Source organism: Cebus imitator, unplaced genomic scaffold, assembly GCF_001604975.1.
Source record: "Cebus imitator isolate Cc_AM_T3 unplaced genomic scaffold, Cebus_imitator-1.0 Scaffold2, whole genome shotgun sequence".
NCBI classification, from domain to species: domain Eukaryota; kingdom Metazoa; phylum Chordata; class Mammalia; order Primates; family Cebidae; genus Cebus; species Cebus imitator.
This window is the reverse complement of record NW_016107317.1, coordinates 13,202,897-13,230,153: the sequence shown is the minus strand read 5'-3', so window position 1 is coordinate 13,230,153 and position 27,257 is coordinate 13,202,897. Positions and strand designations below refer to the sequence as shown.

At 35.8% G+C, this 27,257-nt stretch overlaps 1 protein-coding gene and 1 pseudogene across 5 annotated transcripts; one reads left to right on the top strand and one right to left on the bottom strand.

The window, feature by feature from the left end:
* Positions 1-462: 462 nt before the first annotated feature.
* On the bottom strand, positions 463-27,257 carry PUS7L (pseudouridine synthase 7 like). Of its 5 annotated transcripts, none has more exons than XM_017529821.2 (9): positions 27,160-27,257; positions 23,111-24,036; positions 18,900-19,059; positions 16,333-16,525; positions 12,758-12,856; positions 8,967-9,048; positions 6,739-7,019; positions 1,979-2,032; positions 463-1,023 (listed from the first exon to the last, which is right to left on the bottom strand). In XM_017529821.2, exons 2-9 carry the CDS (start codon positions 24,018-24,020, stop codon positions 697-699), a joined length of 2,106 nt encoding a protein of 701 aa, XP_017385310.1. In that variant the 5' UTR covers positions 24,021-24,036; positions 27,160-27,257; the 3' UTR covers positions 463-696. The 5 variants fall into 5 exon arrangements, with proteins under 5 accessions (XP_017385310.1, XP_037594807.1, XP_017385300.1 ...); XM_037738879.1 differs by having other exon boundaries at positions 506-1,023; positions 23,111-23,217; positions 27,160-27,225; XM_017529811.2 differs by having other exon boundaries at positions 506-1,023; positions 27,031-27,218.
* On the top strand, positions 2,720-3,394 carry LOC108305290 (annotated as a pseudogene).

Genomic DNA, 27,257 nt, shown 5'->3' with positions numbered 1-27,257 from the left:
TGTCTAACAGCTGTTTTAGATAATATGAAAAAAAATTACAAATGATCAAGAGGATCAGTGTATGTCAAGATATAAAAATTGGATGAGAAATTTTACTTCAATTTTCATCAAAGATTATTTGTCTCACAAAGAGGTAATAGCTACTCGGGGATATCTATCACAAACAGGGGGATGGTATTTCCCTTGTATATTGTTTGATCGATAATTGCAAAAATAGGAAAGGCTGACAATAATAATCAGCAAAATATTTCATCTATCTTTCTCTCCAACATTTGCTTCACTGTGACCTAATTTCATCAATGGTCTAAGCAAGGAGCGGGAGGATATGAATATTTACAACTTTTTTCTTAAATGTTATCTTGCAGTTTTATATATATTTCTAATGGTTTTAAAAGATTGTAACTTTATGACACAGAATAAACGTCACTGAAACATATAATAGAAAAAAAAAAAAAAACATATAATAAAAAAAAAAAAAAAAACAGCCTTTGGAGTCACATGGACCTTAAATTTAGACACTGACACTTACATGTTCTCTGTAAAATTATCGTATTAAATCCTAACTTCTCAGAATGCTGTGACAAGTAAAAGAGATAACAGTTATGAAGCTCCTAACACATGGGAGGTGCTTAAGACATTTCAGCTCCCTTTCCTTCAAAGAGTGACATATATACGGTTATACCAAGGGTATCAGTTTTAAACATCATGCTTCATTATTTCCTTCAGACAAACGGTAGCATAGCATGAAGAATCAAGATCAAAAGAGATCAAAAGAGACAAAGCTACTTCATCAAGGTGGGGATCTTTCATTTTGACATCAATGTCATGATCTTCAATTAGTTGGTATGAGAGATTACGGGGATGTTTCAAAATCTGTCTATAGCATCCTGGTACATTCAGTTTCAGAGCAGGTACTTTAAATCTGCATGTCTGTAGTCCATCGCTGCTAAGTATATCATGGTACCACTGCCCTACTTTGTTCTTTGGGTACTGAATATTGTATCCAAGTATTGGAAGAACCACCTGTGAAAGAAAAGAGGGAAAAAAATATGAAAATAGCCTTCAAAAAGATATATGATCATATTTTTAATGGTACTTTTATGTGTGGGACCTGGATTTGTAAAAAGGGCCTGAGAATATAAACATCACAGTCAGTCTAAAACATGCTTTGAATAATATGCTATGATATTTTTATGTTGCTAAATAGATAATTAAAATCAAGAACTCACAATAACTAAGGTAACTGACTCAAATCAGATATTATTAGACAACCCACTATTCAAGAAGTTTAGGTATACTTAGTTAGCTGATAAAGATTTAATCTGTATAAAATAAAGCATGTACTTTCTGTAACACAAAGAGTAACCTTTACTGCTCACATAACTGGAATTTTGGTGGACAATTTTAAATTCTTATTTCTTTCAAAACAAGAAAGCAACACATACAATGTTTATTTACTTAGCTGCTTGTGAGTAAACACTGCATTTTGTAGGGTATTCTTCCTTTGCTGGAACAGTACCAAAATGTAGTCAAGAAAAGGAATAAGGTAAAAAATTCAAATATATACACTATATGAATGAATCTGAAATTCACTATGCTAAGTGAAAGATGCCAGACACAAAAGGCCATATACTGTAGTACTCCATTTATGTGATATTATTTTAAGGGCAAACCCATAGTGATAGAAAACTGGCCAGGGGCTGCCAGGGGTGAGGGATGGGAGTGGGCACAGGAAATCTGGATGGGGGAAAACTGTTCTTTGTGATTGATGTTTGTGGTGGCCACACAGTCCTACATTTATCAAAACTTGTATGTTTATCAAAGCCTGTACAACTGTAAACTAAGTAAATTTGGTTGTATATAAATTATATCTTAATTGAAAAGTTGTTTAAAAAAGAGAGAACTAGTCAACATTTTGCTTTTGGGGGACAATGTCTACACTTACATCTAAGTGATAGTAATTTTTAAGCTAACTTACCTGATGTATTGCATATGTATCAGCTGATCCCTCCTCTTCAGTTACCAGGTGAACCTAGTTTAAAAAAACATGAAAATATGAATGATTCCCAAATGTTCCAAATTCCCTCTACTTTCAATTTTCCCTAACTCTATTATATATGAATCAGTTCCTATGCTGAATATACATAGATCCAAACAAGATCTTGTCATAATTTGTTTCTGGAGCAGCAGACTACATAAAAATTAGATTGATTCTTCCTGCTTCAACCACTAACCACTTAAGTTAGATAACATGGAGAAAGGCCGGCTGCTGAAATCTGAGGCAATACCTCAATCACCAGCAATCTTTTTCTAAATCAAAAAGTTTTTCTTTATTATGTCGAATAGAAAATCTGCTTCTATAATATAAACCCACTCCCCACCCCCCACTAATCTCTGTCCCCCCAAAATATAATACTCTATACAGAACTGATGTTTCTGTGGCTGGATGTGTTCGGTCACGTCTGTAATCCAGCACTTTGGGAGGATCGCTTGAGGCTAGGAGCTTTAGACCAGCATGGACAACATAGGGAGATCCTGTTTCTACAAAAAAAAAAAATTTTTAATTAGCCACGTGTGGTGGCACATGGCTGTAGTGCCAGCTACACAGGAGACTCAGGAGGATTGTTTGAGCGCAGGAACTCAAGGCTGCAGTGAAACATGAAGGCTCCACTGCACTCCAGCCTGGGTGACAGAGCAAGACTCTGCCTCTAAAATAAAAATGAAAAAAAAAATAAAATTTAAGCAGTTGCAGTTGTGTTCTCCGAGTTCCTGTCTTTCTGCCAGCGCCGCCTGGCCGGCATCCCAAAACTGCGACCCAGCCGCCACTAGCGTCGCTGCCGCCGGTAAAGGAGCCGAGTCGAGCCGCGGCGCCGCCTGTTGTCCCACAGGCAAAAGGCTAGAGCAGGAGCTAATGACCCTCATGATGTCTGGCGATAAAGGGATTCCTGCCTTCCCTGAATCAGACAACCTTTTCAAATGGGTAAGGACCATCCATGGAGCAGCTGGAACAGTATATGAAGACCTGAGTATAAGCTCTCGCTAGAGTTCCCCACTGGCTACCCTCACAACGCGCCCACGGTGAAGTTCCTCGTGCCCTGCTACCATCCCAATGTGGACACCCAGGGTGACATATGCCTGGACATCTTGAAGGACAAGTGGTCTTCCTTGTATGACGTCAGGACCATTCTACTCTCCAACCAGAGCCTGCTAGAACCCAACATGGATACACGCATGCTGCCGACCCCAGAGCTTTTAAGAAGTACCTTCAAAAAGCCTACTCAAAGCAGGTCACCAGCCAGGAGCCCTGACCCAGGCTGTCCAGCCTGTCCTTGTGTCGTCTTTTTTTTCTTAGATAGTCTGTCCTTTTTGTGATTTCTGTATAGGACTCTGTATCTTAAGCTGTGGCATTATTTTTGTTTCGTCTTTGTCTTTTAAATTAAGCCTCAGCTGAGCCCTTGTGATGTATATTAAATAAATGCATTTTGTTCGTTTATAAAAAATTTTTTTAAGAAGTGGTATTTCTTAGCATTTGTTTCATAGAATAATAACAGGTGTCACATACAAGAGGATGTCCACAAAGCATGTCCAAAAAGGTGCCTGATAGATTAAGTATACGAAATGTTGCTCTAGGATATCACAGAATAAGTAGTTCTGCTTTCTCTTATACACGAAAGCTCAAACAGAAATGCAGCTATCCTTTCTCCAGAAGGATTCACAGCATTCTCATTGTCCTAAAGCATTCATCACTCGCTATAGTGCCTAGAGCACCTCTAAATCTGCCTGCTTTCCCCTCAACTCTCCCTAGTCTTATCAATAATGTTACTCCTTTTTTGTTTTTAATTTTTTTGTTTGTTTATTGGTTACTAACCTTTTTTAATTACTGCACTCAGAAACAGATATAAAACTCCAGATGTGATCTGATCAAAATACAAGAGACAGACTACAAAGGATTATGATCTCTCTTGCATCATTTCTCTCTTTCAGAGTCATAATTATACCTACATACTGTGATTTAAGTAATTTATGAAAACACTGAATAAACATGGTCAGGTATAAAACACCATGCTTTGTCTTTACAGAACTCCCTCCAGGTTGATATCAAGCAATTAATGGACAAACATGCTTTCCTTGTATGGCTGCTCCCAACTATAAATTCACCTAAGTTTTTAATTGTCTAACTCACATTTCTCTGTCTTGCCCATAAAGAAAAAATAAGTAAGAAAATTTACCAAGCGACTTGAAACATAGATACACCGTTAGTCTAGTAGTCCTATCAAAAGAGGGAATCAGATTAGTTTCCTACAATTTTTAATTGTAGATGCATATTACATGCCCCATATACCATTTACTAAGAATTTTATTCTTTTTCCTTTTCAAATTTTATATTTTGGACCTCTAAGTACTGTCTTTTTTCCTCATTACTAACTAATAAAATAAGTGATTCATCTTAAAATATACAGAAACATTGTTTTTGCTGCTCATAATAGGGAATTCTGCAAAATATATAGGAGAAAACGTTTTCCTTTTCTCCTACAGCTCCAAAAAGAAAGCAGATAAAATTTCAATCACAAAACTATCCTTGCAAATGTTATTCTGAATGAAGTCTTATAAAAGTCATGCATTTCAGAAATTGTTGCTGTATCTTGTGAAAGTAATCTTTAACTTCCAAAAATCTGAATTAGAAATGGCTGACTTACTAATTAATGTGCTCTCCAATATTTAAATGGACATGTTTTCTGGTAGGTATTAAGAAATGATAAGGATTTTTAATTATTTATCAAAAGGGAATCACTGACACATCTCTTCTCCCACACGAGGTAAAACCTACAATGCTAGATTTCTTTTCACACAGAGTTTGAGTCTGTAGCTCAATTAAATTACCATTGTTAGTAACATATGCTGCCTCCTAGTGGCCATTTTCTTATTTCTTTCCTATTAGATGGGTGCAAAAGTAATTGCAGTTTATGCCCATTCATCCATTTAATGAAACAGTGAAGCAGACATCTGATGTTCTGGCTCATGCAATCTTTACTCCCTCTTTTCAGTAGTAGCACTCTCATTTTCCAGGGAGCCTCTCCCACATGTCAGATGTGGGTTAGGGTCCCAGAAAGGAGGTCCAGGAATGTAGTTTTAGTCAATCACATACTGCAGTCCACACTTTCTGGTTTGGTTCTGTACATGTGATCCAGGCCAGGCCATTCCTAGCCAATGAGACTCAGTTACACAGCTTTTGTTGACACTGTTGGGGAAGAAAAACCATTTTTCTGCAGAGAAGGAAGTCTAGAGTGGTGAGAAATAAGCCTAGGGTCACTAATAACCATCTTGTCACCAAAGGTGTAAGCTAGACTGGGAATGGATCTAACAGAGAAAAGCAGAGCTGAATGATGAAAAAAATGAGATCGTTTAGGACTCTCAAGTCCCGAATACAGCTGTGCCTGAATCAATAATGGGCTTTCAATTATGAAGGCCAATAAATTCTCAGGTTTCCTTAAATTACTGTAGTTTGAGGTGGGTTTCTAATACTAAAAACAACCAAAAAAAAAAAAAAAAAAAAAAAAAAAAACCTTAATTAATACGTCTAGAACTCTGACATAAATTTAGATAAAGTTTCCTTTATGTAGAGTTAGGAGTCTGTTTTACCTCTATTTTTGAAAAACTGGACCATGTTCTAGTTCTCACTACAGACTATATGATTTTTCTAGTAGAGACCAAAATGGGCTAGGAGTCAGGCAGCTGGGTCTTTTTAATTCCACTACCTGTGTGACTCTGAATCTGTCTCCTTTCCAAGCTGGGACTCAATTTTCATTTCTATAAAATGGGAATTTAAAAAAGGATGTCTCTAAAATCCTTTTCTTCTCTAAAATTCAATGATTTTATTATGTTATATAAGAAAATATTATCCAAATTTTCACTAATTTTAAAATTTGTGAGACTGACTTATGATAAAGTTAGAGAATAATAATTTGTTGTTTTTACATTACAGTATTATCAAATGAAACCCAGTTTCATTAGTTCAAACCCACAGAGATAAAAACAATCAGACAAGAGGAAATGAAAGGATCACATTTTATAATATAAATTATATTATAATTACACTAATATAAATGTCTCTAAGACATGAAAAGGAAATTATGAATAATACCTAAAATTACATTTATATAAAAGAAATACACACATCACATGTTCCGTATACCATTTTAAAATCATATTCTTTCTCCTCTCCATATTTTAAGTTTTGGGCCACTAAGTCCCACCTCTTCTTTTCTCAGTGTTAACTAATAGAATAAAAATCAATTTTTTATGGATATTTATGTGAAAACATAGACAAAGGCCTAGAAAGACACATAACAAACAACAGAGGTTGAGTCTCCAGAGAAAGCAGAGGGAATCAAATTAGGATGATAGCAGGGATGGCAGCATAATCTTTAATGTTTTCATTTTTGTTTTTAAGGGTTGTTTTGTGCATTATTTGTGTAATCTTTTTTAAATGTGTTTTTCAAAGGAAGCTTTACTACATATATATCTTTCACTCCATACCACTATTTTTATCTTTTCATTCACCAACATGTGTTAAGCCTAAACTGACAGCAGACTTGAAGCAAGAGATGAGTAAATATAAGTAAAAATTGACAAATAAATTAAATATATGTTGAAAGTGTTTCCATAATCAGGGCTTTTGAAATTCATGTTTCTGGTATAGTAACTACTCTTGGAAAACTCTGATGAAATGATACTTACTTTACTGTTTGGGAAATTCTCGTCATCAACATCTTCATCCAAACAGACCAAATCACCCTCCACTACTCTTGCTCCATAGGTTGCAAGTCTGTAAGATACTGCTTCATTCCAAATTTTGCTAGTATATGCATGAACATAGAATATGCGCATGGAATGGGGTAAAGAGAACCATGCCTGGATACAACCTTCCTCTGTCATGCCAAAGCGATGCAATGCCTCCAACAATGCTCTCTCTCGCACTTTGAATTCAGGCATCAATGAAAGTGTGCCTTTAACATCCTCTGAAACAAAGAGTAAAGTGGATAGTCAGCCACTTTTTATTTAAAGGCCAGTTATAAAGGCTTTTGTTCTACTCTCAAACTGAGGCAATGAACATGGGTATTAAGGTGTTATTCAATACTTTCAGTTAAACCTAGCTACACTTGAAGAGCTTCTTTTAAAAGTAATAATAAGCATATTATGGCCCTACTTTCACTTTCCCTGCTATAAAAAAAAAAAAAAAAAAAAAAAAAAGAATGAGTCCAATATTAGCAAGTGCTTACTAGAGTCCCTTACTTCAGAATAGAGATAAACTAATGAAGTTATTCACAGGACTGTTAAAACAGAAACAAACAAAAAAACCTCAAGGATTACATAATTTAATTGCTTAGCTAGTAGAGACTACAGTTTTTTAAAGAGCTATTCTGGACATAAACACAATTTTTTTTTTTTTACTAAGAAAGAGTTGAGATCTGGAGCCTTCCGGCACACTATTATACCTCACAAAATGGGATGTACTTTGAAATGTAAATGACTAGAATCTACCCCAAAGATGCTTATTCAGGTAGGGCCTTGGAATTTGCATTGAAATAAATGTAGCAGGTATTTCTTATGCATATGAATGTTTAAGAATCATTACCATAAGGAAATTATCTTCTAGGGACTCTACAACAGACACAAACAAGTCACTTTGGATTTTCCTTAGTATTACTTAAATTACTCACAACAGTTAGAAGTACCTACACTGTTTTACACATTGTGGAGTGGCACAAAAATACTTCTTTCCTGTGAGTAACTGCACATATGTAATATGTACATAATTAAAGATTACAAATAAATATTTGAAAACTGACATCCTTTGTTTCAATGTAAGTGAAATTCAGTATGTCAGTCAGATATCTGAATGAATCTAAAGTGGTGTAGTTGCTGTTTTTATTATTTAAATAAAGGTAATATTTATCCATATGTAGCACATGCGAGGCATTATTCCAAGAACATTACATCCATTTTCTTATCTAAATCTCATAATACTGCTTTAGGTACTGTGATTTGCTTCAATTTACAGATAAGGAAACTAACGCAATGACGTCAAATCACTTGCACAAGATCATACAGTTGCGAAATACTAAAGTGAGAGTTAAACCCATGCAGTCTGACTCAAGCCACGCTCATAACAACTGTTCCTTAGTGGTTTTCATCAAGCATCCTATATATATTCCATATTGACCTAAAGTTTTAAACACTGACAGGGCTAACTGGCAAGTAGATTGAAAACAATGCATAATGTTTGGAAAATCATAAATGAACTTCTATTTATTTAAGTTTGCATCTCCCCAGCTGCAATTAATTATATTGTCATGAGTGCCAGATTAGAATTTGGAACTCCTCTGTCTTCAGAGGATTTCAGCCAAGAAAAACAAAGAAACTATTTTTCCCACTATCCCTACTCCTAAACAAGAGTTAGCACAGACGAAAAAACTTCCAAATCTGACCGAAAACGAAGTGTGTAAGTCATATAATGAAATTATTCAGTATGTAACATACTGTAATCTATTTCTTTCTTTCTTTTTTTTTTTTTTTTTTTTTTTGAGACGGAGTTTCACTCTTATTGCCCAGGCTGGAGTGCAATGATGCCATCTCAGCTCACAGCAATCTCCCTCTCCTGGGTTCAAGAAATTCTCAAGTAGCTGGGACTACAGGAACGTACCACACCCAGCTAATTTTGTATTTTTAGTAGAGACGGGCTTTCTCCGTGTTGGTCAGGCTGGTCTCAAACTCTTGACCTCAGGTTATCCACCTGCCTCAGCATCCCAAATTGCTGAGATTACAGGCATGAGCCACTGCACCCGGCCTGCTGTAATTTGTTTCTTATCACATTTATGTTACAATAAATGCTCTCCTCCTGATAAAACATTTGCAGGTGTATCTGTATCTGCATGGCTATGTACGGGATAAAGAAACTTAAATACCAGTTTGACGATAATACTTCTTTGCTCTATTTACAGGATCATCCAAGTCTTCTGGTGTAAGAAACAATTTTATGGCTTTCGCCTTGAAAAATCAAGCAAGTAAACATGTGTTAATAAAAATGTCAAATTACTTTTTTTAAACAAGATGCAAATTCTCTAGCATCCTAAAAGAATAGGCATTTAATAAATTATACTTGAAGCTGCAATGTTCTCTTTAGGCTTTCAAAAATTAGATAGTCAATGTTAAATGTAGAAATAAACCTCCTGCATGAAATAACTTTATATATAGGTTTAAAATATGGACTGAAAAAAGTGTTTTGCTATCATTTCCATAATTCCACTTTTGTCATTTTTAAAAATATTAATTAAAAAATGTATTGACATTCTTAGTAAGGTGTAAGAATTCTAAGAAACTTAGGCTAAACGTATTAAATCCTTATTTGTAATACTGTTTCCAAAAGCAAAAAAAAAAATAGCAAATATTATACATAGTACAACTTTTTTGTAATCATTTCAATTTCTTAACGACCCATCAGAAGAAGCACCAAGAAAACCCGGCATATTTCCTAAGACAGTGAAAACTAAGCCCTTTCTGGCCTAAAAATAAATATTAAATATTTGTTTAATATTGAAATAGATGCATTTGAAAATATTTAATATTTAAATGGCTGTAATCAGAGTAAAATTAAACCAACGTTTGTATTGTTATAGAAGGAAAAAGAAAAAAGCAAGAAAGGCCAAATGAAAAAGGAAGACAGCGTCTATGCCAAAGAGTTAAATATGGACACAGGAAATGCAAGCCTCTAAAAAGAGAAAAGATCAAGAGCCACTCTGAGGGCTCGGAAGTAGAAACTAGTGAACCCCAAAGACAACCCTCAAAGAAAAAGAAAAGAAAGAGTTTAAGTATCCAGCTTACCTGAGTCAGAAAGGGAAGAGAAAAAGAAGTAGCTCTGGAGATATAAAATACCTCGCTCCCAGAGCAAAAGTAAAGAAAATCGCTCAGAAAGGTAACATTTAAAAAGAAGCCTCAGAACTTTCCAAAGAAAACACAGCTATAACTTTCAGGTTAGGATTAAATAAATAAGTTATGTTTCAACCATTTCACAGCCACAAAAAACTTAACTGACTTTTTTATTCCTCAAAATTTAGAAGCCCTTGAAGAAGAAAATGGTACTGGAAATTCATAAAAGATAGTTCTCCCTTAAAATCAAAAAGGATGCATAAGACAAAACATAGAAAAAAACATAAAATTGGAGGTTATATCAATGAGAGTGCTATCAAAGTAAGTACACAGTATAAATTCTATTGTCATTGGCAATTGACAGAATAACCTATACTTCTGTCATCCTTTGTCTCTATTATTGAGCTAAAAATATAAGGGTAAAATAATGACATAAATCTCAGACTTGACCAAAGCTCATGATGAAAATAAGAAAGTAGCAATCAGAGGGGAAATGGCAAGCCCTTAATTTCATTTGTATGCTCAATTTCCTGAATTCTTTGGTCTTAAAAATAAATGCCAAAACCTGAATGAAAAAATTGCCAAATTTAATATTTTATTTTAAATCCCAAATAGATTAAAAGATGTTCGTTTTTTAAAAAAAAAAAAAAAAGTACTAGTTTGTATATTTTATCACTAACTCTAGCACTCAGATTTATTTTTAAAGCTTGTCTTAGAGTAGCAAAGAATCTTAAATAGGTTATTCAACCCAATTCCCCACTCACTTTTCTTTTACAGTATTTATTTACTCAAACAAATATTATTAGGTATCTACTATGTGCTAGGTACTGTGTAGAGTATTAGAGACAGAGCATTGAGTAAAAGTGACATGGTCTCTGCCCAACTAAAACTTACGGCCTACTGACAAAATTAAATAAGCAATAACAATAAAATATAAAAAAACTTAAGATGGGAAGCCCAAGATGGATACAGGCTCACAAAATACGAGGAATTCACTTTTTATTGGGGAGTAGAATGAGAATATTTAAATTGAGACCTAAAGAATATACAGTTGGGGAGAGGGTGCTTCAGGCAAAGGAAAGAAGACACAGCTTTTTAGCTGCAGGAACCAGCCTCTAAGATGCCCTTCAATGCTCTCCATCGCTTGGTCCTCGCACGTGGTGTAGTCTTCTCCCACACTTATCACGGTTGGTTGGTACGGCCAAAAGACAGAAGAAGTAAAACTAGACCACTTCTGAGACTAGGTTACAAAAGACACTGTGGTATTTGTTGTCTCTCTCCCCGTTGCATCCTTGGACTTAGCTCTCTAGGGGAGGCCATGCCACAAGTAGTCTTAAAGCAAGAAAGTAAAGTCTCCTGCCAACAGCCATGAGCATGAGCTTGGAAGTGGAAGCAGATTCTCCATCCCAGTCAAGTCTTCAGAGAGTATAGCCCTGGCCAATAGTGTCACTGCAGCCTCGCGAGAGACCCTGATCCAGAATCACTCAGCTAAGCTGCTCCTAGATTCCTGACTCTCAGAAACTGAGATAATAAATGCTTGTTGTCTTAAGCCACTGCATTTTGGGGTAATTTATTACACAGCAATAATTGATTATTACTACTAAAGCAAAATTTTTAAAAAATTCAAGAGCATGTAATATGAGGTTTGAAAGAGGTAAAAAGGTAGCCATTTAGCTTTTGCTTAAATGTTATAAGAAACAGGACATTCCAGTTAGCTGAACAACTGTTAAGAAAAAGTATTTTTTATGCTGGACTACAAGAATCTTAAATACATACATGCTATCTCCATTTTACAGATAAGGAAACTGAGGCTTGGAAAAGTTAAACAGCTTGGAAAAGTTGAGTACCCATAGTAACACATGTGACAAAATGGCAGAACTCAAGTAGAACATATGCTCATGCCACAGGCCCCAAACGATTAAGTTCATCTTCCATATAACAAAATTTTTAACATTTTACGAGTTAATTTTCAGAGTTTTATAGACTGAAGAACCACTGCTGAGGTAAACATTGCTAGATTCTTTACCATATCAGTTATATTCCAGTTGCTAAAATCCCCTTTGAAACGTGAAGCCCAGAACTAACTACAGATTTGCAGATGTGGTCTAAATTCTCAGCTCTGAACATTCCTTGGTATGTAAGATGATGTTCAAGGCACTATGCTTCTCACAAATCCTATTACTGTTTCTTTCTCTTCCAGTCAATAAATCATATTAGAACACATGCGAGTGAAGATACTATTATAAGAATAATCTTGTATTTGTTTAAATATATAATTTTTATAGTTCTGTACGTTTCCTCCATTATGTGCACTCCATTTTAGTGTAAAAATATGTGATTATATATATATAAATATAAAAGCATATATATACACACATACACTTTTAATATTTCAGCAAATGCAGCTTCTTAGTTGTAACATGCAGTTTCAGTTTTATTTTGGACTAGTCAGATTTTGTTTTCAAATTTGCTGCTCCCCTTTTAGTCTCCGGACTTATGTGGACTCCTACCTTTTATATGATCTGATACCTGATTTCTGGGATGGCAGGGTCAAAATTTCCTCTAAATCTTCTATTCAGTTCACTAAAATTGAAAGTGATAGTCATTTCTGTGTCAAATCTCAAATATGTACTAACCACAAGGACATTCACAATTTGGCTTTCTTGTAATGTGATACCAAGGACATAGGAGCAGCTTACTAAATGTTCAGTGATATAATATATTTGGTATGTGTGTGTTTATATGCCAGAGTTATGAAAGCAAGAGGCTGGATTATGTAATAAGTTTAACTGACAGAAACAGATAAGATTACATTTTTCAAAATCCATACCATTTCATTCTTCAGCAAAGCTAGTCCAATTTGGTCTGTGTGAACTTTCCTTCCCTTCCCAAATCTCTGTGGTCCATAGTAATTCACAAAGCCTTTTTTCTATGTATACAAAATAATCAACAAATTAAGAGTATACAAATACAATTATGTGTCAAAATACGTAATTGGATTTTTCTCTTCATATCTATTTTAATACAAGAAGTCTGTAATCAGCAGTATGCACATAGAGACCCAATAGTCTGAAAAATGCTATGCAATTAAAGAATAGGAGAGAAAACACAGAATTAGAAGTTAGAACATAAAACCAGTGAAGGAAACTTTAAAAATATGTCAGCGTTCCATTAATGTTACTGAGGAGTTTCCTGGTATGTGGGATTTTCAGTCCTAAAGCCAGAAAAGTTCTGGACATCCAATATGAGTTGTTTACCTAGCCCAGATCTGATCCCTGATGCTCTTTCTTATTTTGAGACTCTCTGACTGTCTGGAGATGTTGGGAATAAAGAACAGGCTCACTTTCAAACCCCACACATCTTGGTTCCTTTCTACGTAACCATTTGTTCTTTAGTTCATCTCAGTTTCTTAAAGCCTGACCTGAGACAATGGAGTCACTTCAGCAGTACTCGACTGGTCCAGCCATTTCAGCATCTGGAATAGTCTGTATTCCAGGGGAGGAATACAGAATTCACCTCTTAATGGAGATGAACCCTTCAGACCATGTTTTAAAACTGTCCCATTACTCAGAAGAAATAGAAAATTATAATTTATTACTGCAACCATTAAAGAAATTGGTTAGTCATTAAACATGTGCTCACAAAGAAAACATACAGGCCAAGATACTTTCTTCAAAGATAAAAGAGTCCTCCACACTTACTTTATGAGGGTATGCATTTCTTCAGTCAACAATTATTATTGAGTACCAACTAAAGAACTTTTTAATAAAAGATGCTGGGCCAATTTGTTATCAGCATGATACAAAAGCAACTGCATCTTTATCTCATGTCATTTAAAAAATTAATTGCAGATAGAATAAGTACTCCCTGAATTAAATCTCATAGTTAAATATTTTTAATTATTTCAAATTTGGAAAAATAACATCAGATGATATTCTAGAATAACCAGAAGAGTTTAAAGCTAACCCTTCAAATTACTTAGCTATAACAAAAGGTTTATAACAGAGATATAACCCGTTGAAACAAACCTTCAAAGACTCCTTATTTTCAGGATTTCTCAATTCCTTTCTCACATCACGAGAACGAATGGAAGTTGGCTAAAACTTAAGATTGTTTCTAATGGGAATTTTGTAATAGGCAGTTGTATATTCATAAATAACAAATGAAAGACAGGTAATAAACACTATCAAAGTTCAAAGGAACTTTTACCCTTTTTAAAGATATATCATTTTAGTAAAAATTTTTGAGAGAAAAAAAGGTAGAATTTTAGGTAGGTCAAGAAAAAAAAAAGATAAAATAACATATGATGTGGTTTGGCTGTGTCTCCACCAAATCTCATCTTGAATTGCAATCCCCACAGGTCATGGGAAGGACCAGGTGGGAAGTAATTGAATTATAGGGTCAGTTTCCCCCATGCTGTTCTCATGATAGTGAGTTCTTATGAGATCTGATGGTTTTATAAATGTCTGGCATTTCTCCTGCTGACATTCATTCTCTCTCCTGTCACCCTGTGAAGAGGTGCCTTCTGCCATGATTGTAAGTTTCTTAAGGCTTCCTCAGCCATATGGAACTGTGAGTCAATTAAACCTCTTTTCTTTATAAATTACCCAGTGCCGGGTATTTATTCATAGCAGCATAAGAACAGACTAACACAACATATAAAGGGTATACAATAAGAGAACTCCCATATACCGATAAAATTTCTGGATTTAAAAGATCTTTAGTTGGAAGATATTTTCCTAACTGCAATGCAGGTTAATAACCAGTGTTTGTTTGTTTGTTTTCCTGTTAGAGAGGAATAAAATTGTGTAAAAATGTCTTTGTGGTCAGAAATTTGGATCAGTGTTTCTTGGTATTGGCTCTAAAGTAGAATCACCTAAGAAGTTTTTAAAAAATAAGTACTAATGCCTAACCTGCATCCCTAAATGTTCTTTTTTAATTGGTTTGGGAGTAGAGATCAATGGGTGAAATTTTTAAAAAGCTCCTCAGGTTGAGAACTACTCATCTAGATCACGGATTAGCCAACTACTGCAGCCCACAAATGAAACCTGGTCCAACACCTGTTTTTGTAAATAACGTTTTATTGGAACACAGCCATGCTCGTTCACTTATATATCATCTGTGGCTGCTTCCATACAATGGCAGTAGATTAGCTGCAAGAGGAACCATATGTCTAAAAGGTCAAAATATTTATTATCCGATCCTTTACAGTAAAAATGTTGTTCATCTCCAATGTAGATGATCTAGTCTTGAAGATTATAGTTGTAGGTGCACATTTAAATGTCTGGAAAATGTCATTTAGAAACTTATGTTAGGTAATTTTTTTTTTTTTTTTTTTTTTTTTTTTTTTTTTTTTGAGACAGAGTTTCGCTCTTGTTACCCAGGCTGGAGTGCAATGGCGCGATCTCGGCTCATCGCAACCTCCGCCTCCTGGGTTCAGGCAATTCTCCTGCCTCAGCCTCCTGAGTAGCTGGGACTACAGGCACGCACCACCATGCCCAGCTAATTTTTTGTATTTTTAGTAGAGACGGGGTTTCACCATGTTGACCAGGATGGTCTCAATCTCTTGACCTCGTGATCCACCCGCCTCAGCCTCCCAAAGTGCTGGGATTACAGGCGTCAGCCACCGTGCCCGGCCAATTTTTTACTATAAAACATAATAAAGTTTGTGATATGGTTTGGCTGTGTCCCCACCCAAATCTCCTTTTGAATTGTAGTGTCCATAATCCCCACGTGCCATGGGAAGGACCCAGTGGGATTGCATCATGAAGGTTTTTACTCTCATGCTATTCTCATGATAGTGAGTGAGTTCTCACAGTATCTGATGGATTTGTAAGGGGCTTTTCCTCCTTTCCTTGGCACTTCTCCTTCTTGCCACCAAGGGAAGAAGGATGTGTTTGCTTCCCCTCTCTACCATGACTGTAGGTTTCCTGAGGCCACCCCAGCCATGCTGAATGTGAGTCAACTAAACCCAGTCTCAGGTATGTCTTCACTAGCAGCTTGAGAATGGACTAATACAGTGTGTATGATCTATAATTTATATACATCAAAATTTCCAAAAAATAAATTCCCTTGACTAGATACTACTCTACATAGATATAGCAGATGCTTAAAAAAAACTCTCTCTTATAAATATAGATTATCCCCCTTCTCTAGAGAATGCCATACCTTGCATTTTAAAAATCATGTTTATATATTTTGTTTCGTTTAAATACAAAAATGTATTAAGCTAAAAATAAAATATAAGCCAAATGGCCCTAATTATCACTGTAAAAAATAATTATCACTTTTTTAAAATCCCATGAAAAGGAACAAAAGAAAAAGAAGTTTCCCTTCTTGCCTCAGTGTAGAAAAAGGGACTATGAAGATTTCCCCAGATACTCTTTTAAAATTAAGTTTTCTTACCTTAACATTTTCTATTGCCTCTGAAATTCTCTCTCTCAGGTTTGTAGAATCATTTATTTGTTTTTTTAAATTTCTAATGACAATATCGAAGTGATTTCCTTTGAGCTGACCAAGTCTTAGGGAATCATTTACAGACCGTATATTAAAGACATTCATTCTTTTCTTTTCAATTTCTTTTTCAATATTTTTCAACCTGTAAGTAATAAATCATATAAACTCAGTTAAATCTTACATTTAAAAATTAATATAAGGTTTTCAGTGGCAGTTGCCAAGCAATTAGTATTCTTCTAGGAGACTACTAATATAATTTTTTTTAGAATATTCTGAAGTTAATGTTATTTCACCAAATGTGTGCTTAGTACCCATCACTATAGGATTACAATAACAGAATTATTTTAAAAACTTGAACATACATTACTAATGCTATCACTCTTCTTAGGTAGGCCTTCTGACTTCTCCTTAGCTCAAGTGACAGAACCTCCTAGCAGTTCTCCTGATCTTCCTGTCCCCAACTCTGTTCCTTTTCTTCTCAGTCTCTTTCCCCAACATTACTAAGAAAAATCACTAGCACCAGAGGATTTTCCTGAAATTCTACTCTGAACACTTCCTTACTCAAACTTTCAATTCTTCCCAACATCGAAAGAATTGATATTTTCAATATTTCTATAGTAACTTGTATGATCCTATAGTAACTTGTATAAAATTTCCTTTATAGCCATATTTTCCATAGTCCTTATAGGAATTATACATGTGACAGACTGTTGCATGTACTGCCCTGCAAGTATATCTCCAGTTTTTTGCATCTGCTAAAGTCTTACTATTACTTGAAGTGTAATTAAAATTCCAGACTGATAAGCTAAATCAAAGTAATCTCCCCTCCTAAGAGGAGAGCTTTCATCTTAAATACATTTTAACATCTAAAGTCCTTCTTCTGCCCTATCCTGCACTTCTTGACCACAAAAGCAAAATCATACACTTCTTTTTGTACTCCACATAAGAGCTTAGAAGCACTCAGAAGAGTCTACTTGCATATAGTGGATATTTAAACATCTGTTAACTAAGAATTAATATATTGATATTACATTAATTAGGCTGAATTTTGACCAAATATTCACATTTTGAAGTTTATCTTAAGGAAATTATCTATAAATTACAGATTTAAGTATAAAAATATTAATCATGGTATTATTTACAGTGAAAAACTAGAATTTCAATTTTCAAAAACAGGGAATGTTAAAAGAAATTAGTCTTTATGATAGACATAATTTTGAAATATTTCATGATATAAATTTTCATCTAACAAGATTATTTTATCAAGTAAAATATAAATTGTATACATAGTTTGATTTTCATATATATAATAAGTGTTGGCCAGGTGCAGTGGCTCAGGCCTGTAATCGCAGCACTTTCAGAGGCCGAAGCAGGTGGAACATCTGAGGTCAGGAGTTCGAGACCAGCCTGGCCAACATGGTGAAACCCTGCATCTACTAAAAATACAAAAATTAGCCAGATATGGTGGTGGGTGCCTGTAATCCCAGCTACTCAGGAAGCTGATGCAGGAGAATCACTTGAACCCAGGAGGCAGAGGTTATAGGGAGCTGGGATTATGCCATTGCACTGCAGTCTGGGAAATAAGAGCAAAATTACATCTCAAAAAAATAAAAAATAAATAAACATTTCTGTGTGATACAGTCTCTGAAAAAGGTTTAGAGAGAAATAAAAAATGTTATTGCAGGTTTTTTTTTCCTTTTTTTTTCTTTTGAGACAGTCTCATTCTATGATCTAGGCTGGAGTGCAGTGGCACCGTCCCAGCTCACTGCAACGCCCCCACCTTCAAGGTTCAAGCAATTCTCTGGCCTCAGCCTCCTGAGTAGCTGGGATTACAGGTGTGTGCCACCCCACCCAGCTAATTTTTTATATTTTTGGTAGAGATGGGGTTTTACCATGTTTGGCCAGGCTGGTCTCGAACTCCTGGCCTCAAGCAATTCACCTGCCTCGGCCTCCCAAAGTTCTGGGATTACAGGCGTGAGCCACCGTGCTCGACCTATTGCAGTTACTTCTGAGTAGTAAGCTTATTAGTAACTTCATTTTTTAAAAACTTGTTTGTGTTTTCTATAATAAATATATGTCTTTTACATTTACAAAAATATTTATGAAATTTGATTAAGCTGACAGAAGCTAAATTTGAGTACTTTACATTCTACTTAATAAGGATTTATTTTAAATGTAAGGCTCCATCATAATAAAGCCATAATATAATTAATTAGAAAAACATGATTTATAAGATACTTTCCTGAATAAAAGTTCATATTTGAATACAGTACAGGATGTTTAGAAACAATTTAGACAATTTAAATCTGCCGCTTGTCAAAGTTTCAATCCTAAAACTTCCTATATTTTCAGTGCAAACTTAAGACATATCTCTATTTAGAAGATACTTATGAATGCAGAATGTGATATTCAATAAACTTGTAATTCATGAATATTGATAGTGATGTTAATGTGCTCCCAGTATTATTCTGAGCTATGAAAGTAAAGGTCAGTCTTATAAAGTAATATCTTATTACCTCTCTGGAGTCACTTTTCTAACAACCATTGTTTGATAGGTGATGGCTTTCTTGTCTTTAAGGCCTGCATAACTAAAATCCGAAGGAATCACACCAAGTTTGATAGCTAAAAAACCAATTGCTTCAAACATTTCCAGGTTTTCCTTTCGTAGGGTAAAGGCTGAAACAAAAAAATCTTAGATCACAAAAAAAGCAGCTACTGTATATCAGTTACATTCTTAGCTGACTAACAGATTAGTATAATGAATCAGACTATTATTGTAAGGAGTATTTTTTAATGAAAATATAAAATCAGCATGATAGATGAGGCAAAAAATCCAAATTCCTTCATCTGTCATTCATATCTGGCCCAAATCTACCTTTCCAGGCTCCAAGTGTACCACTTCCTTTCATATGTCCTATGACCTGACACAGAGAACATCTCGTAATCCCTGGATTAGCTAGAGCCTTCAGCAGTTTTGTACTTTTGTACATCTAAGTCCTCTGTCTAAAACACGTGTTCCCCTTCTATGTTCACCACAGAACTATTCAGAATAGCAAAGACATGGAATCAACCCAGGTGCCCAACAAGAGTGGATTTGATAAAATGTAGCTGGGTACAGTGGTTCATGCCTGTAATCCTAGCACTCTGAGAGGCTGAGGCGGAAGGATTCCAAGAGCAAGCTATCTAAGACTAGGCTGGTCAACATATGGAGACCCCATCTCTACAAAAAATTAAAATGTTAGCCAGGTGTGGTAGCACACACCTGTGGTTGGAGCTATCCAGGGGGCTGAAAGGGGAAGCCTGCTTGAGCCTAGGAGGTCGAAGCAGTAGCAAGCCATGATGGTGCCACTGCTTTTCAGCCTGGGTGAAGGAGTGACAGAGACCCTGTTTCAAAGAAAAAAAAAAAAGTGGTACATGTACACCATGAAATACTACACAGCCATTAAAAAGAGCAGACTCATGTCCCTTGCAGCAACATGGATGCCGCTGGAGGCTGTTATCCTAAGCGAATTAACAAAGGAGCAGAAAACCAAATACCTCGTGTTCTCACTTATAAGTAGGAGCTAAACACTGGGTACAGATGGACATAAAAATGGGTCTATAAGAGGTAGGAGGGAGGAAGGGCATAGACTGAAAAACCACCTATTAGGTACTATGCTCACTACCTGGGTAATGGGTTCAATTGTACCCCAAACCTCATCATCACACGATACGCCCTTGTAACAAATCTGCACATGTATGCCCTGAAACTAAAATAAAAATTAAAAAATAAAATGTGTTCCCTCCATTTATTATTTGTCTTACTTCTATGCATTCTTGAAGGTCCAACAGCAGCAGCCATTCACCCTGACAGTTTTGGAGATGTCATTCAAGAAACTCAGCAGTTTAAAAGAAATCCCCAACTTGTCTGAGATATCAGTTTGTTGCTGATAGCAGCCTAGGTGGATAAGCATTTTTTTCACCCATTAAGATTTAGAATTTAGTATAGAAATATGTTTAAGAGAATCAAATTCATGATGTTATATTAATATTAATCTGTATCTACATAAAACTGTACACACTTGAATGTTTAAGAGAATGAAATTTGTAGTCCCAATTTAAAATATTTAATTGATTTACATTTGTCTTTTTACATTGTTGAGTTAAGAGGCTAGATACTGGAATTCAGGAATGCCGAGTAGGCTGGAATTCACAGGGAGAGTACCAGATAAGACAAAGCTTTCTGGATGAGTTTCAGAAATCTGCATACGTGGCTCCTTGAGTTTGTTGCTGATCAGTAATTTGTGCATGTCAAATGTTAAATGCTATGTATTATTTATTGTTATGTAACAAGTCACCTTAAACTTTAGTGGCTTACAATATTCATTTATCTCCTGCAGTTTCTGTGCATCAGGACTTCAAGAACAGTTTGGTTTGGTGGCTCTAGCTCAGGCTCTCATGAGGTTGTATGCAGTTAGATATGGCTAGGGCTGCAGCTATTTTAAAGCCCAAAAGAAACTGAAGGATCCATTTCCAAACGGGCTCATTCACATGGCTGGCCGGTTGGTACTGGCTGTTGGCATGAAGTACCACTGTCCAAAGGGCTGCTTGAGTATGCTCATAGTACAGTAGCTGGCTTTCCCCAGAGTGAGCAATCCAAGAACATGACAAAAAGCACAATACTTTATAACCTAGCCTCAGAAATCACGTCACATCCACATTTTCCCTCAAATTCTTTCCAAGTCCCAAGGCTGAATGCTTCTAAATCAAATATCATGTGTGCTTTATTGACCATTATACCCCATCCACTGGCAGATGAATGGGTAAACAAAATGTGGCATACACTTACCGTGGGGTATTATTCAGCCTTAAAAGGGAAGGAAATGCTAACATAATGCTACAACATGAATGAATCTCAAAAGCATGCTAAGTGAAGTAAGCCCATTACAAAAAGACAAATACTGTATGATTCCACTTATATGCGATACCTAGAGTTGTCTAATTCATAAAGACAGAATGCAAAATGGTGGCTGCCAAGAGGTAGAGAGATGGAGGGATTGTTTAATGAATATGGAGTTTTAGTTTTAGTTTCACCATAGTTCCTATGGTGAAAAAATTCTGAAGATGAATGGTGCTGATGGTTGTACAACAAGGTGAATGACCTCAACGCCACTGATGCTTAAAAATGGTTAAGATGGTACATTTTATGTTATATATATTTAACATAGCTTAAAATTTAAAATAAAAGGTTTTTTGAACCATCATCCCTCCTTTTAACATATGCCTCCAACAATTCACAACTTTAGAAAAACTAATATAAACAAAGTTCCTACAATTTTTTTTACTCATTAACCCAAATTAATATTGTTAGAATTTCAAGCAGCATAAAATAAATAAGAATTCCTAGAGCTGCTTAAATCACTAACCAGCAATTCCTCTCTCTATGCGTAAAGCTAGTATTCTTTTTCCTTCAAAATAGATATATCTGTTAACACTTACCATATGCCTATTATGTCAAGTTATACATGCACATATATATTTAATACATACATGACCAGACAAATTATCAGAAGGGAAAGAAATAAAAGACACTAACATTTAAGTAACTATTATGTAGTAAGCAATTTCATTATTTCATTTAATACTTAGAATATCATTGTGAGTCAGGCTTTCCTATTACCCCATTTTTCAAATACAACCAAAAGTTATGAATTATTAAGTAACTTACCCATGGTATTATTCTTCCCATTTTTATATTTGTGAAATCAAATCTTAAAGATGTTAAAAATTGTCATAAGTCTTTTTGTGAACTAAAAGTCATAATATAAAATCAAACCCACATAGTTCCAAGGTCCAAACCCTTTTCATTTGTACCTGTAGTCCCTATATGGCACCATCCTATTTCTGTGTAACTGTGCAAATTTAAGTTGCTGATTTTATCTTAAAATACCTTGGTAAATAAACTTATTAAATATGATTATCTGAAACATTTCCCATCCTTCAAGTAGAATTGAGGCCAATTAAACACGGTCATCTGGACTTTTACAGTGAGAATTCATCAGTTCCATTCACCCTGGGAATTAAACACAAACCCTAAAACCATGATTCTCAAAATGTAGTCCGCAGATCAGCAAAAAAAACATTGCCTGCAAATTTGTGAACGCTCCAGAATCAGAAACTGAGAATGGGGCTCTGAAATCTGTTTTAACAAGACCTTTTGATGATTATATGCATGCTAAAGTTTCAGCACATGTTGTCTAGAAGACTGGCAGGACAAGTTTTCAGGTTCCCTACCCTGGGTAGGGAAATATAATTTGTTTTGGATTACAAAGTATCTCTTCACTTTCCCAAGCACAGTAAATATATTATCCTTATCTCCAAAAACTTAATTTTAATTGAGATGACTTCAAAAATATGAAGTCAAGATTTACCTTCAATAAACGTATTAAACACAAACCAACTGCTTCGACTTTATACATTTGTGACTAGGCTAATATAAATGCCTAGGTTATCAGTAAGGCTAATTTTTATATTCAGTGTAATTTGAAAGGTTTTATCATCTTCCACTAAGTTACAGAATAAATAAGAATTCCTCGAGTTGCTTAAATTGCTTATCAGCAATTCTTCTCCCTACAGGTAAAGCATATATTCTTTCCAATCTCTCTAGCCAAGTCTATTCAATTCATTTCCACAATTTTACATTTCACTAAGCTTATCCAAGAAAATGGATCATGATTTATTAAATTACCTGTATATATAACTTTTCCTTCTTGGCATTCAGGAAGTGGCCTTTTCCCACGCTTGTGTGCTTTTTCCCGAAATCTTACTGTTATCACCACATTTGAATTACCAGCACTGCAATTCATTTCAGAAAAAGATTTGGTTTCCACAAGATTTCCAAACTTTTTGTTGACAAAATGGTGGACAGCTTTTCTGTGGCCTTTGTTTGCATCAGGTTTAAAGGTAAATTTGGAATTTTCTTTCTTTGCATCCAAATATTTAAAAAAGTCAAAAGCTTCCTCTTCTGACACCAAATGACAAAGTTCTTTATACTCAAGATTTGGCTTTACAATAATTTCACTGTTTTTTCCTACAGTTATTAAAAACGGAAATTTCTGCCTAATGCCACTATGTAAACTAGCCCTCTGGTTTTTGTCAAGGATTCTGCCTATTGAGAATTCAGGAGGTGGTCCAATTAGCTCTGTTTTAGAAAGCCACTTCTCTTTTATACCACAAGCAAAATGATTCAGTAACTCATGAGTTTTTTCATCTAAAAAGGAGCTTAAAACATCAGCTTTTTCTTCACATTTGGAAGTTCCATCACTGATAGTATCTTCCTTTTCTGAACCAGACTGATGATTTTGGTCACCATCAGTGTACTTAACCAAAGTATTAACTTCTTGCTTTCTTCCATCTTCAAAGGACAGGTTTTGAAGATCTGGTTTTGGTTTTTTGGGAAAATTATTTGGCTCAGGTTGTATTTCACTAATCTTGAAAATAGGCCCATTAGTGGTCTTATTAACTAACTGTCCCTGTTCATCAATTTCAATAACAATAAAGTCACTTGGTGAGCTTTTTATAGTGCCATGAAATCCAACATGATCATTAAAGAAACACAAAGAACTAAACCTGATTCTATAATCTGTATCTTCTTCCATTCTTCTATCATAATGACTAGAAAACAAAAAACAAAGAGGTAATTACCAGAAAGAGAAGTTATAGATGACCAAATAGGAATAGGTTTGCAAGATTTCGTTAATTCGTCTCTCTTTTAATGCTGAGTCTTCTTAAATGGCATCATTAACTTAATTTATGGCTATATGTACATCCTGTATACTTTGACTTTCCTATACCAAGCTGAATTAATAGGCAAACTATTTCTGGTATAGCTAGAGATTTGGTAACTTGTACCTTCACTCACTCTAGATTTGTACCTATTATCCAGGATTAAAATGAGTCAATTTTAAGTTTGTCTTAAAAATACCATTTGTAGGCCCACAAGAAGAAGTGACAACACAGGACTATAAAACAAAGATCTGTCCAAATTCCATTCCTGGATCCTAAAACTTCCAGCTAATTCCAGAGAATATGTGGCTAAGTTTTCTTGTATTATTAGTGGTTAGTGACAGGAGAGGTAACAAGAAGACAATAGGAAAACTGATGGGTAAATGAAGTTATAAATACAAATTTGCAATTTGATTATATTTCAAGGTAGGATTAAGTTAGACCTTGACCTTCTCTAATGCCCCCATTAGGATATACAGAAGCTTTTGAGGTTGACCCAAAGGAAAGGTCTAACTATATCATTGGCATTAGAGAGAAGAAACCCTTACAGAGCTTCCTGGGAACACACCACCAGAGAACAGTACTCTGATCTCTGACTTTTCACACAAACCTATGGCTACCATACCATATGGAGCTGCGGGAAAGAGAAATTGCCCAGGGGCTCCATACTACTGAGTTCTGTGTTTACCCACATTCTCCAAGTAATTTATTATCATCTGGACCATCATCTCATTTCTATAATGTACTCTACCAATCTGAACAATTTAGCAAATCACACCCCTTCTCAATCCTTTAGCTCGTGCCATATAGAAATCACAGCAAATTCTCTATATCCCAATTTCCTAAGGAATATATAAGATATGTTTACTTTCCTTAATTACTTAATTTCCTGTACAGTTCCCTCACTTTCTTGCCCTAATTGAAACCTGGCTATTTCTTTAGGCTGCTGCTTCTTTAGTCCTCTCAAGTGAGGGCTATTTTTTCTTTCCCACCCATCTACCTTAGGACCTAGAGGCTATAAACATGTTCTATATCACTGTTCCTTGCAAGCCATTTCTGTCTCTACTACCTCCAAAACCCCAAATCTTCTGAAGAGCCTGCCATCAGGCTTTACCATCTGCTGTCATCCTCTCTCAGATCCCCAGACAACTCCTCTTCATTCACTGATCTTTGCCTCACTACCTTCTTATCCAACATGTTTTCATGATCATCTATATGGATCATCCATTCAATGTCTTGGACCCTCAGGTCCTCAGTCTCAGGCTCAACCTCCCACCTCTACTTCATCTTGGTCATCCACTGTCATGATGATAACTGACTTTCTCATCTCCAAAAACTGCATTAACCTTAAGTATCTGATTCTTATCACTCCCACTGCCCTTCATCACACCTACTTTAGTACTTCCATTCCAAAAACTTTTAGATGTTGTGAAACAACTCCTGCTTCTACAACTAGCCCACTATAGACCATTATCCAGCCAGAATGGTATCTTAAAATGTAAGTTAAATCATATCACAATCCAGTTTAAAATCCTCTAATCACATTTGCAATAAGATTCAAATTACTTACTCTGGCTTCCAAAGACATCTAAGATTAGGAACCCTATTTATTCTCCAAGCTCATTTTGTACCTTTGCCCCATTACCCACTATACTCCAGCTACTCTGGCCTTCTTCAGTGCTTTTGTGCTAACTGTTCCTGTTGATTAAACTGTTCCTTCCCCAATCATATAGTTGCATCTTTTAGGATTCAGGTCCTTAGATAAGTTTTTCCTGACCAATAATCTATAGGAACCTGCAAGTGATCCTCTTTCACAAAACCCTATTTAATTTTCTGCATAGCAGTTCTAGCTAACATTTTTCTTTATTATTTATTGTCTACCTCCTCCAAAGAGAATGTTAGTTCCACTTGAAAAGTAACCTTGTCTGCCTTATTTACTACTGATGATCCCACATTTTGAACAGTGTTAAGCACATGGTGGGTCTGCAATAAATACTAATTGTTGAATAAATGAAATAACTAGTAAAAAATAAGAGCTGTGAGAATGTAGTAGAAGATAATTAGGAGAGGCATAATGCAAGAAGTGGCCAAGTTCTCAAATAGTTCAAGCGATAGAAATGAGGCAGAAACCTCACAAGTAATGTACAAACAAAACATGCAATGTGTGAGAGAAAAATAAGCAGCCCAGATACAGAGCAGTGGGGATGGGGATGCAGGAAGAGTACAGTGCTGGAAAATAGCTGAGTTAGTATCAGATGATGGAAGATGCTGAATGCCCTGACAAGGACTTAGAATTTACTGTGTGGTCAATGGACGGTTAGTATTTGAGTAGAAATGTGACACAATCCCAGAACATGCTTTAGTAAGATGATTCTGATGGAAGTGAGTATCCGATGGAGTAACAGTTCGAGCAGTTTAAAAACAAAACAGGGTGGTCAAGAACACAGCTGTAGGGACTGGCCCTGAAAGAATAACGATCTTTTCCTTCTTCCTGAAAAAAGAAGGAAGATAGACATTCTAAGCAAGTGAAACAGGTAGGGAAACTTGGGGAGAAATGACGGAATTCCAGCATCCTGGTAGAAGAGTGGAACCGAACTGGAGGGCAGCAAAGGAGCCCACGTGGCGTTAAGCCTGAAGGTGCAGAGTTCCCATTCAACAGATACTGCTGATGACAGTGAGGGGCAGGGGTGGGGATGGGGGATGCAGTTTGCTTGGCCCGTGGTTGAGGAATTCTTTGGTTGAGGAGGGATCCTGGGAAGGTATTAGAAATACTGAATCCAGTCCTGCAGAAGCTACTACACTTCACAGAACGAGGGTACATCCAAAGGTGTCCCCGACAAGGCCAGCAGCCCTACTTGTTTCTTCTCCTTCCCCTAACCCTACCTGTCCAAAGGCGCGACACTAGCCCACGTCACCCTTCTTTGGGGGCAAAGGGTATGGATCCTCAATGCCGATCTCGTCACCACCCCACAGACAAGCCACCCACCGCGCAAGAAGCTGGACCCGGTCTACCTCGGCTCAATGGAAGAAATTCATTTGCACAACGCCGTGCGCATGCCCGGAAGTCTTAAGTGGTTCAGCCACCGACAGGGCGTATTTAAAGGGGCAGG

What these genes read in the sequence shown, in the direction of transcription:
- PUS7L (XM_017529821.2), bottom strand. Translation starts at nt 24,020, where the DNA reads ATGGAAGAAGATACAGATTATAGAATCAGGTTTAGTTCTTTGTGTTTC. An exon ending in AGGCAATAGAAAATGTTAAG is followed by an intron (nt 12,857 to 16,332) that starts GTAAGAAAACTT and finishes TTGTATACATAG; the next exon opens with AAAAAAGGCTTTGTGAATTA. An exon ending in GAAGTATTATCGTCAAACTG is followed by an intron (nt 7,020 to 8,966) that starts GTATTTAAGTTT and finishes TCTTTGTTTCAG; the next exon opens with AGGATGTTAAAGGCACACTT.